This window comes from Diadema antillarum, unplaced genomic scaffold, assembly GCF_040938485.1.
Source record: "Diadema antillarum isolate AM-2024a unplaced genomic scaffold, OU_Dant_1.0 seq00000782_RagTag, whole genome shotgun sequence".
In the NCBI taxonomy this organism is placed as follows: Eukaryota; Metazoa; Echinodermata; class Echinoidea; order Diadematoida; family Diadematidae; genus Diadema; species Diadema antillarum.
In genome coordinates, this window is record NW_027271670.1 from 2234368 (window position 1) to 2249583 (window position 15216).

General features: G+C 40.0%; 1 protein-coding gene across 2 annotated transcripts; it reads right to left on the reverse strand.

Moving 5' to 3' along the window:
• Positions 1-1462: 1462 nt before the first annotated feature.
• On the reverse strand, positions 1463-14563 carry LOC139739089 (talin rod domain-containing protein 1-like). Of its 2 annotated transcripts, none has more exons than XM_071649708.1 (2): positions 14277-14563; positions 1463-5053 (listed from the first exon to the last, which is right to left on the reverse strand). In XM_071649708.1, the coding sequence occupies exon 2, from the start codon at positions 4648-4650 to the stop codon at positions 3592-3594; it is 1059 nt and encodes a 352-aa protein (XP_071505809.1). In that variant the 5' UTR covers positions 4651-5053; positions 14277-14563; the 3' UTR covers positions 1463-3591. The 2 variants fall into 2 exon arrangements, with proteins under 2 accessions (XP_071505809.1, XP_071505807.1); XM_071649706.1 differs by lacking the exon at positions 14277-14563 and adding an exon at positions 14133-14224.
• Between the last annotated feature and the right edge of the window lie 653 nt (positions 14564-15216).

The following is a 15216-nucleotide window of genomic DNA, read 5'->3' on the forward strand; positions in this document are numbered from 1 at the left end:
CCGTCAGTTTCCACGTCAACCTCCAGGGCCGCAGGATGTGTTGTACACTTCTGTATCGTCAAGCCATAATCAGGTTTGTCTTCAAATAGCGTTGTGTGTATGTACATTGTATCTCTTCCAGTTAATGGTTTTATCATCGAGTAAGACACTCTCTCGTGAAAGTTCAATCTTTAAGATTAAGTGTCGTGTGGTCATGCGTTGTAGCTTAGAGGGCAAATCTTATCATTGATGCTTAGACCGACAATGATTAGCTTCAATCTGAATGCAACTATTGTGACTTTTGATAACAGATTTATCATGTTCCCAGCACAAGCACAACAAATATTTATGTATACATCATAAACAATATAACTTTATCTCCATAACATTTGCTTTTTACATGTATGAGGAATTGATTTTAATTTCCTTTGCTTGACTGGCACAGTCGTTGCTCAGAGCAGTTAACAATGTCAGTTTGCCGAAGATGTTCCTCTAGATGAAGCTTCACATGTAATACATGTACATTGCACATTTACATTGTACAAGTACACTCACAAGTTTACACAAACGCATAATACAATGTACAATGTACATGAATTAACTACCACACAGTGGTTTCAGGTAAATCACAACATTACAAATGTTGTTTGGCGTGAACTTGTAACATGTCTTCATAACATTACATCCATATCCATTAAAGCCTTTCCCACGATTAGATACCGGGAACTCTTGGTTATTGTAACACAGGTACAGTACAATGTATGTTCTAATTTGGCTAAAATAATATGCCTATGGCAATCCCTATTAGAAACCTGGATGCATATTCTATCGTAACAGTAGTTGGCAAGGAGTGGTACAGATTGTACATAATACAGCATAGGAATCAACGTGCTATCCATATAACCAAGCAGTACACGTTGTATTCAGTACAAAGCCTGCCCTCAGTGTTAGCCAAGAGGATTTTATACGTGTGGTACGGTATGTACAACTGTAGTGTGCATGTCCAAGGCATTTGGTATGTACAACACCGTGTCATCTGAGATATCTCGTGACTCTGGGAGATGTGAACACAAAACCACATGCGAGACAGGAAAAACAACCTTGCGCTGATATTCTTGTATTGTATGTATCACATACTGTGATGTGGGCAGGAACTCAAAAAATTCAGGAAGTTGCGCCATTAAATCAGTGCACACATGTAAGATTAATGCATACATTGTAGTGCCATATCAATACTCACTGCAGACCCTCAGATGGTATCAGCAATCCAAATTCTATGTCATGGTGTCTTTTTATTTGAAAATAAAAAGAGAAAATGTCATCACCCCCCCCTCCAAAAAAAAAAAAAAAAAAAAAAAAAAAACTATGAAAGTGAATTTGCTCTGCACAGTTCCTTTATTGCTAAAATTCGAATACAGGTTTAATCATGACTGACAAAAAAAACAAAAAACAAAAACAAAAACAAAAAACAAAAAAACAAAACTCCTCCTAATATAAAATTGCTAAATATGATTGTAAAAATGGCTTCTGGAAAATTTTAGACCAAAGAGATACAAAAAGACAACTGAATGTACATAATGTAGGAGAGGTATGACTGTTAGACTCTAGTGAATTTTGTACCAAGCACACAATCATTGAGTGATGTAACAAACAGGGCTCCTCAAATGCACAAAGCTGTGTAATTGCTTCACTAGTATTAAAACCTTGCTTCTAAAACTCATCACATGAAACATGTCTTTTTTTTGGATATCACAATTATTATGTTTTCTCTCTTTTGGGGTGGTTAGGGAAGGGGATTGGAAAGGGGTAGGATTGGTCTAAAAATTTATTCTGCCAGGGCATCAAACTTTCAACTTTGCCTACTATGGAAACAATCCCTGTAACCACTGCATTGCAAGTGCAGGATCTGAGAAGTCGAGACATAAAATTGATTAGGCACATGACATACTTAATCATTGAAAGTCTGTGCTTGAGTGCCTGTGCTGCATACCAGTGTCGCAAAGCATACCACGACCCTGTATGGCTTGGAAAGTTACGTCAGTGTGGGAACGAGCATGCATTCGGCAATCCTTTACTGCACATATATTATGAAAGGCGAACTTGTATCAAGGACTGTACATTAGTACTGATTAACAGGTTAACACTTGGTTACTGATAGTTCCAGATACTTTGTATTCGAATCAATAACCTGCTGGGAAAATGTGTTAGGCAGACATTCAAATTTGTAACAAGAAGCATACAAAACAAAAACAATGACAAGAAATTTAGGCTTTAATCTACCTAGAATCCGACCAGTTTGTTCTATATAGCAGATATGGTAAGTTAAATGTCATTCAACACCCCAGTGGGATATTCCCAGATAACAATCCAGAATAGTTACTTATATCTTGCAGAAGAAGCCAGAAATTGCCCACTGTAAAAATCAAGATTTGACTAAACATACAGTGTAAATAAAAAATGCCCCCCCCCCCAAAAAAAAAAAAAAAAAATGTTGGCGTTTGTTTTATAGTTTTCAAAGCCCATACTTCTGCACTAGCACAACTTTTCATCACAAACTGGCCATTACAGCACCACATACTGATCAATAGGAAAAATATTACTTCACAGCAATTGATTTCTTTACAAGTGAAAACAAAAACTCAACATTGAAAAATATGTCACTCACAACCTCTCTACTTCACATACAATGAGTCACAAGAGTTCCATTGTGTCTTGGACATACTCTGTCAAATGCGTTGAAAACTCTAGGCAATGTCAATTACCACAAAATGTCTTGTTCTGATAAGTGGCAGTGTCATCAACAAGGTGTGGAAAGCACTTCAAAACAATGCAATCACAGCACAACATGCCATGCATTGGTACATACCACAACTACTGTATATGCCATATATTTTAAATAGCAAGTCTAAATTTTCGCGAATCGGGACTTCCTGACAATTTCGTGAGTGGTTGAATTCGCAATCGTGGAGTCCTGTACTGAATGGAGAAATGTATGTACGCGTACATCACATTCATATCGGCATTAGAGTCAATATTTTCATGTGTTTTTAATTTCGCGAATAGCAGCTGACTCGCGAAATTCGCTAAAATAAAAACTTTGCGAAATATTTGGCGTATACAGTAATATTTCCAATACACTGTGTACCATGGCCTTTGATTTTTGTTTTCTACTGTCATTATATTTACATTCTACAGGTTACCACATCAAAAGAAACTACTCTATGCATAACTGAACATAGTAATCTTACAAGCAAGAGAGTGGAGGGATGGAATTTGGCAACCATTACTTCATCTTTCTCTATTTTTTGGTGTATTTCCGTAAGTCCATTTTGATATGATATGTATGAAGACTGAAATGAATAAACATTAGTTAAATGGAAATACTATTTTTCACTGCTTGTGGATTACTTATCATCGGCCTGGTACGTTGAGATGGCACCGTGTTTTACATGTTGCATAGTGCGAATGGTAACTGCCACCAGGGATGGGTGTCACATAAATATAGCACATTAACAGAGCTGGCAAGTATGAGTACATGAATGTAAGTTATGCCATAGGCTAGGACTTCAAGTTGAAGTGTCTCCTACACCATTACTTTATGCTTCATTTCCGTTATTCTGCATGATTGAGGTGAGGGCAAGATGCAGATGGGGGAATAGTTCGAGGCGACGATTTATCCCGCAGAGCCTGAGCCAGCAGCGTGGCCCCATCCATCACTGCTGTACAACAAACTGTCAATCTTTGTATCAAATCGGGATTCTGAAAGTCGAAAGCTGCTGTCCGCGTGCAGTGACATAGCTGTATACAAGAGCTTGCAACACTCATGCCGCCACCTAATATTGCCGTCTGCACCTGCCGTCCACTTTCAGAGATCTCCGCCTGGACACCCGTATGCTCCGGTTCACTCGCGTAGTCAACAAATGCCTGACAAGATTGCACAAGAGGTTTAGAAAAAGTAAGGCAGCGAGTCCTACTCCGCTCGTCCAATGTCACTTTATAGCGTTTGATGCTCGCTAGCAGTGAGCTTGTGCAAGCTGTCACACTCTTCATGGACAATTTGAACTGTTCTTTATGGAAGATATCATCGCTGGCGTCGCTGGCAAGTTTGCTTGCGTTGGTTAAGAGCACAAGCTCTTTGGCAATATCTGCTGACAGATCAACTATATCCGAGGGGGAGAGTTCAACAAGGGGCGTGTGTTGGAGCTTCATGCACGAGTGCTCAATGTTCAGTTTTGCACAGGAGATTTTGTATCTATCTATGATTCCCGGCACTGCTTGCTTGGACGCTGGCTCATTTATTGCAGCAAGATATGCAGCATGGCTGGAGCACTCTGTGATATGAACGACGAGGTCTGTGAGCTGCCTGAGTGCAGTGGCAGCATCTTTTAAACGTCCCTTCACAAGCTGTGCCCTCACTTCCCTCGCTGCTATGGCCAGGCCCTTTGTCCTGGCTATCAACGTGTCCCTGCACTTAGAATACGACTCCCCGATCATGGAAACACCATCCGTGTTCACTGGTCGAATGTCCCTCGTGAGAAGAAACAAATCGGCAAAAGATTGCATCTTGAATGCACAAAGATCACACACAACATTCAATGAAGAAGGTCCAAATAAGTCGTTTGCTGACATGGCCATAATACACGCAGTGATAATCCATGAACAGCTAGACATTCACAAGGGTTTGGTTGTAATCCATTGCTTTTCACGTGAGGAGCAGATTGTCCCTGCAGATGCACTTGTGGGTTGATCCTGTAGTACGAACAACTGTTGTACTTCATCATTCATGAATAAAATGTTGTTTACTGAATGAGAAACACTTTGGAGACTAGTATAGCCCTGTGGTTTGAAGATCTAGCCGCTGAGGTAGGTGGGCTGCACTGCCACGGTGCCCGGCTTATCACCTCTCACCAACACTGAATGATGTGTGGAAAACTTACTTCTTTAGGGTGAGGTGTGTCCCGCAAACACCCAGCTCAATCTCTGGTACACTCCACACTGTTTCATGACTCACCAGAGAGCACTATGACAGCGGTCCCGTTTGAAACCCTCTTGACAGCCATTGGGGAGAGTAGACCTGCAAAACACAGCAAAAAAACCTTTTGATAAAAAACACAATGCAATGGTAGCCTGCCGGCTGTCAGCCAACTACACTTTTAACTCTTCGGGGTTTTGCAACCCCCCCCCCCCCCAACCCACCCCATGATTTGAATATTAGTGTTTGGATATGGGATCAACTACACTAGAAGGTCAATTTCACTGGGGGGAAAAAAATGGTTCCACAAGGAGACCTACATTTCTACATGAAAGCATACTGCAATGGTCCTTTACATGAGACTAGCCAACATGGTGCACTGTTGTCGTATGTTGGTATTTTCATTTTTTTAAATATTCAACCTTAATTTTACATAATGTTCCAACAAATTCATCGAAACAAAGAAAATGCAAACATTTTATGAGATATTTACTGTGAAATTCTTATTATTTCTCGTATGACTACATGTATGTATGCCTCCCTATGTATAATTTTGAAAGTTTGTAACATGATAAAATGGCTACAGATATTACTAAACCAACAATACATGTATCTATGCACTTGCTGTTTTGGTTCTGTGCAATGTTAAGAAAAAGGCACATTGTAAAAAGCATCTTATAATAGCCCATCTCTGTCCTTTTAATTCATACGATGACTTGTTCAAATCACAAAATCTGCATCTCAGTTCTCAAAATATCATGGTGAGTTGAACTACAGATTATACTTCAACTTGAAATAGCATGATAATTGCATAATGCAAAAATCAAATTGAGTATAATTGCAAGAACTACACACTGTACACTATACTAAATGTACACTTGTACATGTATACAGTACATGTACAGGGGCGGATCCAGGAAATCCGTAAAGAGGGGGCGCGTTTACAAAATTAAAGGGGGGGGGGGGGCACACGCGCCCCTCCCCCCATTTGTTTCTTTTTACTTCTTTTGTTTCAACAAAAAATAAAGGGGGGGGGGGGGCATGCGCCAGTTGCGGTCCTCCCTGGATCCGCCCCTGCATGTACACATGTACTGTCATCTGTTCAGAAAAAAAAAAGAAAACAAATCTTGGATTACAGTTTGATAAATACAGAATGCAGAGTTCTTGAACAGTCCACTTGATGACTGACATCAAAGTTCATCACTAACTGTTTTGTGCATTTAAAAGACTACAGTGCTTCTTCTTATGCGAACATACAAGTCAAGACTGGGTATAACTGTCAGACAGGAGTAGGCAGTGGCACTCAGAACACAACAGAGATCCCAAAAGCCAGCTACAGTATGATCAGATCAAACACACACTCAGATCAACAGCTACTTGCTGGATTGGGAGATGATGCATAGAAGATGGCCATGGACGTCATCTTCAAAACAACTGAGTAAGGTGTTTTAATCCCAAGTCAGTCTATACAACTGAATATAGATCTAGAAAAAAAAAAAAAAAATAATAATAATAACAATAACAATAATAATAATAATAATGATAATAATAATAATAATAATAATAATTAATAATAATAATAATAAAAATAATAATAATAATAATAATAACAATAAAAGTAATAATACGCGGTGCGTAACATATGTCCCCGCCGGAAGTAGCATTTTGTAACAAAATGTGCAATATAGGTAAAAAATCAAGGTCAAAGGTCAAAGAAGTCAAAGGTCAAAATTCTGTGTAGAAGTTTTGAAGCCCTCACCTAGTGCCATCACATAAAGCAAATGGAATCGAAATTGGGTTAGAAATGGCGAAGGAGTAGCATTTTGTAGCCAATGTACAATATAGGTCAAAAATCAAGGTCAAAGGTCAAAGAAGACAAAGGTCAAAATTCTGTGCAGAAGTTTTGAAGCCCTCACCTAGTGCTATCACATAAAGCAAACGGAATCGAAATCGGGTTAGAAATGGCGAAGGAGTAGCATTCTGTAGCAAAATGCACAATATAGGTCGAAAATCAAGGTCAAAGGTCAAAGAGGTCAAAGGTCAAAATTCTGTGTAGAAGTTTTGAAGCCCTCAACTAGTGCCATCATATAAAGCAAACGGAATCGAAATCGGGTTAAAAATGGCGAAGGAGTAGCATTTCGTAGCAAAATGTACAATATGGGTCAAAAATCAAGGTCAAAGGTCAAAGAAGTCAAAGGTCAAAATTCTGTGTAGAAGTTTTGAAGCCCTCACATAGTGCCATCACATAAAGCAAACGGAATCGAAATCGGGTTAGAAATGGCGAAGGAGTAGCATTTTGTAGCAAAATGTACAATATAGGTCAAAAAATCAAGGTCAAAGGTCAAAGAAGTCAAAGGTCAAAATTCTGTGTAGAAGTTTTGAAGCCCTCACCTAGTGCCATCACATAAAGCAAACGGAATCGAAATCGGGTTAGAAATGGCGAAGGAGTAGCATTTTGTAGCAAAATGTACAATATAGGTCAAAGGTCAAGGTCAAAGGTCACGACTGAAATTCTGTGTAGAAGTTTCAAAGCTCCCATGTAGTGCTATCATATAAAGCAAACAGAATCAAAATTGGCTCATAAATGACAGAGAAGTAGCAAATTGAAGATTTTGATCACACACGGACGCACACACGGACACACGGACGGACGGACGGACGGACGGACGGACGGACACACGGACGGACGGACGGACACACGGACACACACACGTACGGAGCCCGTTTCATAGTCCCCTGCTCGAACTCGTTCGGCGGGGACAATAATGATAATAATAATAATAATGATAATAATAATAATAAGAATAAGAAGAAGAAGAAGAAGAAGAAGAAGAAGAATAACAACAACAATAACATGGACATTTATACCGCGCAACTTCTCCACTCATATTGTGCTCAGGCCCCCCGGCGCTCATACACAATCTGATGGTTTATTACAAATTCCTACAGCTGCAAAGTGCAACATGAAACCAACCAAACATTGTTTAGAATTGATTCTGTCTACTATTCATTTCACAAACATTATGTATTTGATAAAAGTTAACTACTTTGTTGCAGTTTATAACCAGATGAAATCACACTTTCTGTTAATCAATGAGCAGAACAAAAGAATCTTCATTGCAACTTTATGTGAATATGTCTGTACATATACATGTACCATAGTAAAGTAGATGACAAAAAAGAAAATTTGGATAATTAGAACACCAGCAAATAATCAAAATGCACAACTCACTACAAGTACAAACTGAGCTGCCACTATGTGGTCAGCTGGGTAGGAGTGACTCAACTTGTCATGATGTGGACAGCTTGGATTGGTGGAGCAAAAAGTTGTTGAAATTTGTGTCAAAAGTCAAACATTAGATTGACGCAAACGGGGAACATAAAAGCTGCATTGCACTCTATTTCAGTCAGCTGTGATGCAACTAGGGCAAATTACACTTCTAGACATTGACACCACACAAATGATGCATCTGTCGAAGTACGTCAGTAGGAATTGTGTGCACAAGGTAACTACGGAATTGTTTACTAGTAACCCACAAGGCACAGCCAAGTGAGTTAACATTAGATTCCATACAGTACCGTGTAGTTACCACATATACCGTAATACGCATGATTCCTACAATGTACTGACCAATGAAATGACATAATGTATTGCATGTACACGTACATCATCTGTTTTATAGAATGGTGGACAGATTACTGCCAGAAATAATTTGTTTTAATCATATTTCTGACAATTCCTGGATTCATGGTTAACCATCTCTTCTCAAGTGAGTGAACTCTTGTGACTACAAGTGCACAATAACATGCTTTACAGTGTCTATTAACTGGTACGAATGCAATGATTATTCGACACTGAACATGCTACCAATAAAAAGTGATGCACAGGTCTTGACCAACGAGACTGCAGAATTTTCTTGACCTGTTCAATTATGTATATATGGCGCCATAAAAATGCTGTGGATCATCATCATCATCATCATATGTAAATCATTTGCTTTTTAATGAGTGTCACATTATAGAAAGAAGACAACTCCGGGTTCTGTTAGTATAAACTGTGAAATCTTTGCCAGACATCTATCAATTATTCAGAGTTGAAACTCAGTTCCTTTTAGAACTGCAGACAAACTTTTCTATGATTCTGGATGCATGAAATACTCCTGCAGTGTGATGGAAGTGAACAGGTGACAGCTATCCTGGAGTAACCTGACCAAACTGGCATGCAGCATTGCTGGAATGAGAAGGTGTCAACACACAGCATGCGGGCATATCTGTGTGATGCTAATTTGTGAGTTTATTCATTTTAGTTCATTGCCTTGCAGTGTCTACATCCTACATGTAATTCCTAATTCAATGTCTGATTGTATAGTTTTCACACCTTGTTACGTTTTTCATGCTGTTCACTTCAGGGCAACATTAACCCACAAGACACAACATACTGTACTGCATACTCCCTGGGTTGGCAGGTTTTTCAAATTTGTAAAACCCTGAAAACTTTCCAATAGTAACATCGGTACTTTCAATTTGTCACTGATTAGGAAATTGGGATCACGTTTCATGCATTAACAATGATAAACATAATCTATTTGGGGATAAAGTTGGTACAGTTCGTACCCCCGGACTGGCAGTTTTCTTCAGTTATATCAAGATTTTGTTATTCAAAACCAAACAAATAAACAACTAGAAAAGCACTCTGAGAGCGCAGACCTCCGCCAAGCATGCAGCTCATTTCCATCACTGATCTTGTTCTTCTAATATTTCCACCCATACGTACTGCATTGTGTGCAGAGTCGCCCGAATCCCAATATAGAAGCCTTTGTTACGTCATAAACCCACAGCTGCACGGCGCGCTTCGCCCTAACAGAAACTAGAGCACACACTCTAGAGCGCGCATGCAAACCTCAAATGCGCGCAGCCTGAACTCGCAAGTTCATTGACCCTACCTGCTAGAATATCAAAAATCCCTCATAAATTCCCCCAAAATTCTCGGATCACTACCAAAAGTTAATCGTTTGGTACTTGTGTAATTCTCAACCTTTCCTGCAAGTTTCATTCCAATCCGTTAAACACTTTTTGAGTTATTTTGCGCACGGACAAACGAACGAACAAACGAACGAACGAACGAACGAACGAACGAACGAACGAACGAACGAACGAACGAACCAACGAACAACCAACCAACAAACCAACAGAAACGAAAACATAACCTCCCCACTTGGCGGAGGTAATAAAATACAAAGAGCTGATAATGTTGGGGACTGACTTTTACTTCATTGTAAGCAGAATTCTGTTAAAAGCTGTAACTGTTTTTGTTTAACAGGAGTACACTGTAATGTATATGAGAGCAACTTCTTCTAAAAACTTGAACGAGTAAAAAAAACAAAAACAAAAAAGAAAAGTGTAATTTGGTATACTAACCCCAAACCTGACGTGGGTGTGATGTAAAGAGCTCTATTATGGTTTTTTGGGGATATCTTTTCCAATACAGTGTATCTACTTTGCCATAAAGCAATGCAAAATAAAGTTTTTTCCCACTGTCTTTATATGACTCTCTGTAGTCCATGCATAGTTTTCATCTTTCCTTACATGCATGAATAATTAATACGATATCAGGGTCAGTTCAAGATCCTGTCTTCAGGGTTAAAGCTCTGTCTAGTACCGTATAATGCCAATTCTACACAAGTGCTGTCTAGTGACATGTATACAAGTGTACTATTATTACTACTAGATTTATTCTGCTAAATGTGTGGCAGCAACAGAAAGGGGCAATATGCCAGGAGGTCCAAATGAAAGAAGCCTTTATTTAATTGGGATCACATTCCTCAATGATGAATGGACTGACGAATATACCAGTACAGATCCTACAGTAAAGGGGAAAGGAATATCAAAGTCATGTTCAACTAGAGCGCTAAACCTGTCACGTAACTTTTAAGAGCTATAGAAACAAAAACTCATAGACCTGTCTAAATGTCTACGAAACGTGGAATTCTACAGTGTATATGAAGATTTGGAAAGGGAGGTGTGACCAGTGGAACTGCTCAACTCTTTATGTGCCATTGTGCAAACCCCCTGTGTGGCACATTATTCTGAGACAGCAACGCAGTCTGTCATACTTTGGAATTTACCGGTACAATACATCTGATTCTGTTTATCAAATCAAAGTAACTTTTACAGATTTTTGTTACCCTGGACATGTAAATGTGACCTGCTACAACAAAAGGATCTGAAAGTCGGTGGAGGACAATTTTCTGAAAATGGCATGATATTATTCCCATATTCTTCGACTTTAATTTCATATATTGCACAATTCATGAAAGTACTCGGGTGCAGAGATATCAATGATATTATCAGCGCATGTCAAGTGGTGAGGAAATCAGAGTTTTGAGCAAAATGCCTTCAAAGTTGTCCTTCCGACGCTTTCATGGTCATGGGGAGGCGAGACAGTTTTCCCTGCTGGACAATAGAAGGCACGCTCCTAGCGACCTCCGCCATGTTCAGTCAAGCTTAGCGCCAGCAGTCTACGCACGAGCAATCGGTAATCAGGATGCCAAGCACTGACCAATAAGATCACTCCCTTGTTGCTAGGGGCGGAGTCTAGCTACGGTGCTAAATCCAAATCTTCGGACACCTTTCTCTTACATTGAAAGTCAGAAAATAATGGCACAGAAAAACGCTTATTTCTTGCCTTTCCTTTGATCATTTAGCTTCAAAATTTCGGCAGATGACAGACAAAACATTAGACTACAAAATCATGCAAAAATCAGAAATCTGATTGTTTTGACCAATTTTGATTATGGACTTCAAACTCGATTTTTCTCGGCTTGGCCGTCAGCGACTTTAGGATCCTTTTGTTGTAGCAGGTCACAAATAAACAGAGTTGTACAGAAAATGCCAAGCTCTGCTTTGATGTAAATATATGTATATTATTGTATGGCAAATCTATGATTGTTTTTTTTTTTTCATTCGAATGACCAAAATAGCTACATGACTATCTGAGGCATGACTTTTGCACACAAATCAGTGACAGAAACATAGAATTTACTCGCAAATCCAGTAGGGAACGGCGCTTGACACTGTTATAGTCAATCACCACCGGTTTGATTTTGCTACAACATGCATTTCCCATAGACACTTGACCAAGTATACTCGGGACTCGTCCTCAATAGGTTCAGCTACATATGGCAAGAATGGAATCACAAGAAATGCTTTCATTATACTGTGGCATTTGGCGATTGTGGGCATCTTTGGTAAGACAAGATCGTCCATCGGTTTGGGCGGGTTGGTGCGTTTTGAGCAGAATTTATGCGAACCTGGCGTGCCACTGACTGAGTCAGGCATGCAAATGTGGTATATAAAGAGTGAAAAGCAAATATGAAATCAAGCTAGAATGGTCTCAGAGACCTTTACCTCTGACTATATGTATTTCCAGTCCTTACATATGTACTTCACTAGCATAATAGCAGGTTAGTACAATAAATTAGTGTCTTCTCTTTAACTAACAGTCAGTAAAACAATGCACAGGAGAGAGTGCATAATTGTGGATATGGAAGAAGTGTACTCACAGTCACAAGGGTAAATTAATTTAAAATAGTCCAACATGCACAAGGTGCAGAGCTCTGAGTGTACCAGACAGAAAGATCCGTCTGTCCGGAGGACTCTTTTATATTTTGCCATTAACGCTGTCCTCCGTAGACAGACGGAAGGTATCAGTACCCATTGCTGTGTGGATGTTCTTAACCACTGTCTCTATGGAAAATTGGGTGAGGTACAGTGTACCTCACCCTTCTCGATTGCGTCTAATTCACGGCCCTAGGTCGGCAAATTTAAGCTTGTATAGTGAAATTAGCTTTTTAAGAATACATCACACTCACCAGATTAATGAATAATCCAACATTTCAGTAGAATTTTCAACGTAAAACACAGCCTGTCGCGTCGTCACGTTCAAACTGCAGAAACATACACTATGAATTTATTAGCCAATCACATGCGAGGTAGTTTCTACGCGTTTTGTTTTACTAAAACACGTACCTCGCATGTGATTAGCTTACAGATTCAAAATGGTGACTTACTGCTTGCGAACGGCGATGTTGCGATATCGATAAAATTTCTGCGTTATAACCGAGTTTATGTGAGTATTTCGATTGCACAATGTGAGAAATTTATCCCAAATATTGCTGCATAATGTGTCATGTCATGTCAAACTTGTTTGAATGTAAAAAAGCTGTCTGAAATTTGGTTTAAATATCGTAACATTTGATCTGTGCGCGACTGCTCCACACAGGAGCCGCAATCATTGACTTCGGTCTGTATACAGAGGGTATCCGTGAAGCCAGACGCAGTCTCCGCGGAACATTCCCCGACGGACAGATACAGACCGATCTTTTGGTCAATGAGTGTACATGCTGTAGCGTAGGACATTTTGAATACCCCAGGAGAGTGCTGCATTTCAAATGATGTCATGAACTCAAACCTGTGCAGTTTGTCATATAAAAATGTCTAAATGGGTCTTTAATGTACTGATATCATCACAGGCACACAGCTGATAAAACTCAGTAGGTCTATTTCAGCATTTCTACAATGGGGTTGCTCTCCAACTGACTGCACACATTGTGTGATTCAAAATCAAAGTGATTTGGGGGGGGGGGGGGGGGTGTGCCACCCGAGCACACAGCTAGCTGCACATCAAGACATGTATCAATAAAGCAATCTGTAATCTGTAGTGCACAGGATAAGATGCTAGATGCCATGCACTTTTTGCTGCAATTCCTTGCACTCTTGTGCATTTACTATTTAGCAAAAGACAAAAGACAAAAAAAAAAAAAAAATCAAGGAAACACACTTCCACACATATGGCTATTTTGTCTAGATAGATACTAAGCCTTCATTTCATCGTTCCTGATTGGCTAATTTTACATTCATGAATCTACACTACAGACACTAACTTAAAACATTCCAAACAGTAATCAGCAACATCAGACGTTAGAGACGCAGTGTTAGCTATAAATATCAGAACGCAAACTCAACTGGTACTTGAAATCTAACGGTTTACGTATTCACTACTACTAGGATTGTAACGGTTAGAAACACTGAACAGACGGCGAAGAGCAGCTATTTTTTTTTAGTAACTACTGTTAGGCCTAGGTCCTCAATTTTAGGTTAAAAACTTAAATAATTAAATTACCAAACAGCTGCGAATAGACTGATCACCGGAACGAGGTGCAGAGACCCGTTCAACTTCCAATTTTGCCAGGCCAAGTATCTCATCAGCTCGAGATCACCTCGCTCTCAAGAGTAGGCAGACCGTGGTAGGTCTACGTCTACTCACTCAGCTCAGCAGCGCATACAATGGTAGATAGCGAGCTGGGTGAATCCAAATCCCGATACGCACGCATCACCAACGCCTTGCCTTCAAGAGGCCCGATAAATGATGGTCATCCATCGGCCATCCTCAGCAGTGTTATTTACATGGCCGTCAGTGCAACACATGAGGTGCTGGGAGTACAAAGCACACGGGCTACCAAAGGCAACTATAAACCCGAAAAAGCATGCATTTCAGCGCTGGAATTCTGTCGTTGTCGCATAGTTCCAAGGGCTTCACATCTCATTACATGGACAGTAACGTACCAGGAAATCAGCTGGCGTGAGACGTGTGGGATGTGCTGCTGCTGCTGCGCGCGCCGCTACTGCTGCACTAAGGTATATGCACGAGTACTAAATTTGTAACGCACGCGTACGCGTGATCGAAGACTGCACGTAAATCTGCTCCGCCAGTGTAGATAATGAAGTGTGCTGGTGTCAAGATGGGAGGTACACTAGGTGCACCAGGTGTAGCGAATGTGTAAGAATACTCCAGTGTGCCATCCATGCTAGAGATCTTCCTCCTTTACACCTCGTTTACTGATCTAGCAAGAGACCATGCGGAGTGATTGTGGTGTAGCTCCGTGGACGAAGCAGGTCGCCGTTCAGACGCGTAGCAGACGATTTCTGCCTGAACAGAAATGGCTGCGTGAAGACAACCAATGGATCGAGACACCTGCGTTCGGTCTGTCGATTTCGAGACTTGGAAAAGAATGTTTCATGTTCCAGAAACACAAAACAATGATGCATGAACCGAAAACCTATACCGTCTTGTCAACGTGGCGAGGTGCTCGGTACATAGTGTAATACTAATATAGGCCTACGTGTCATCATTATGTATTATTTCTGAACAAAAGTTTATCTTCTGATGGTTGTTTGAAAGAGCTTCACTTGATTATAGTAGGCCT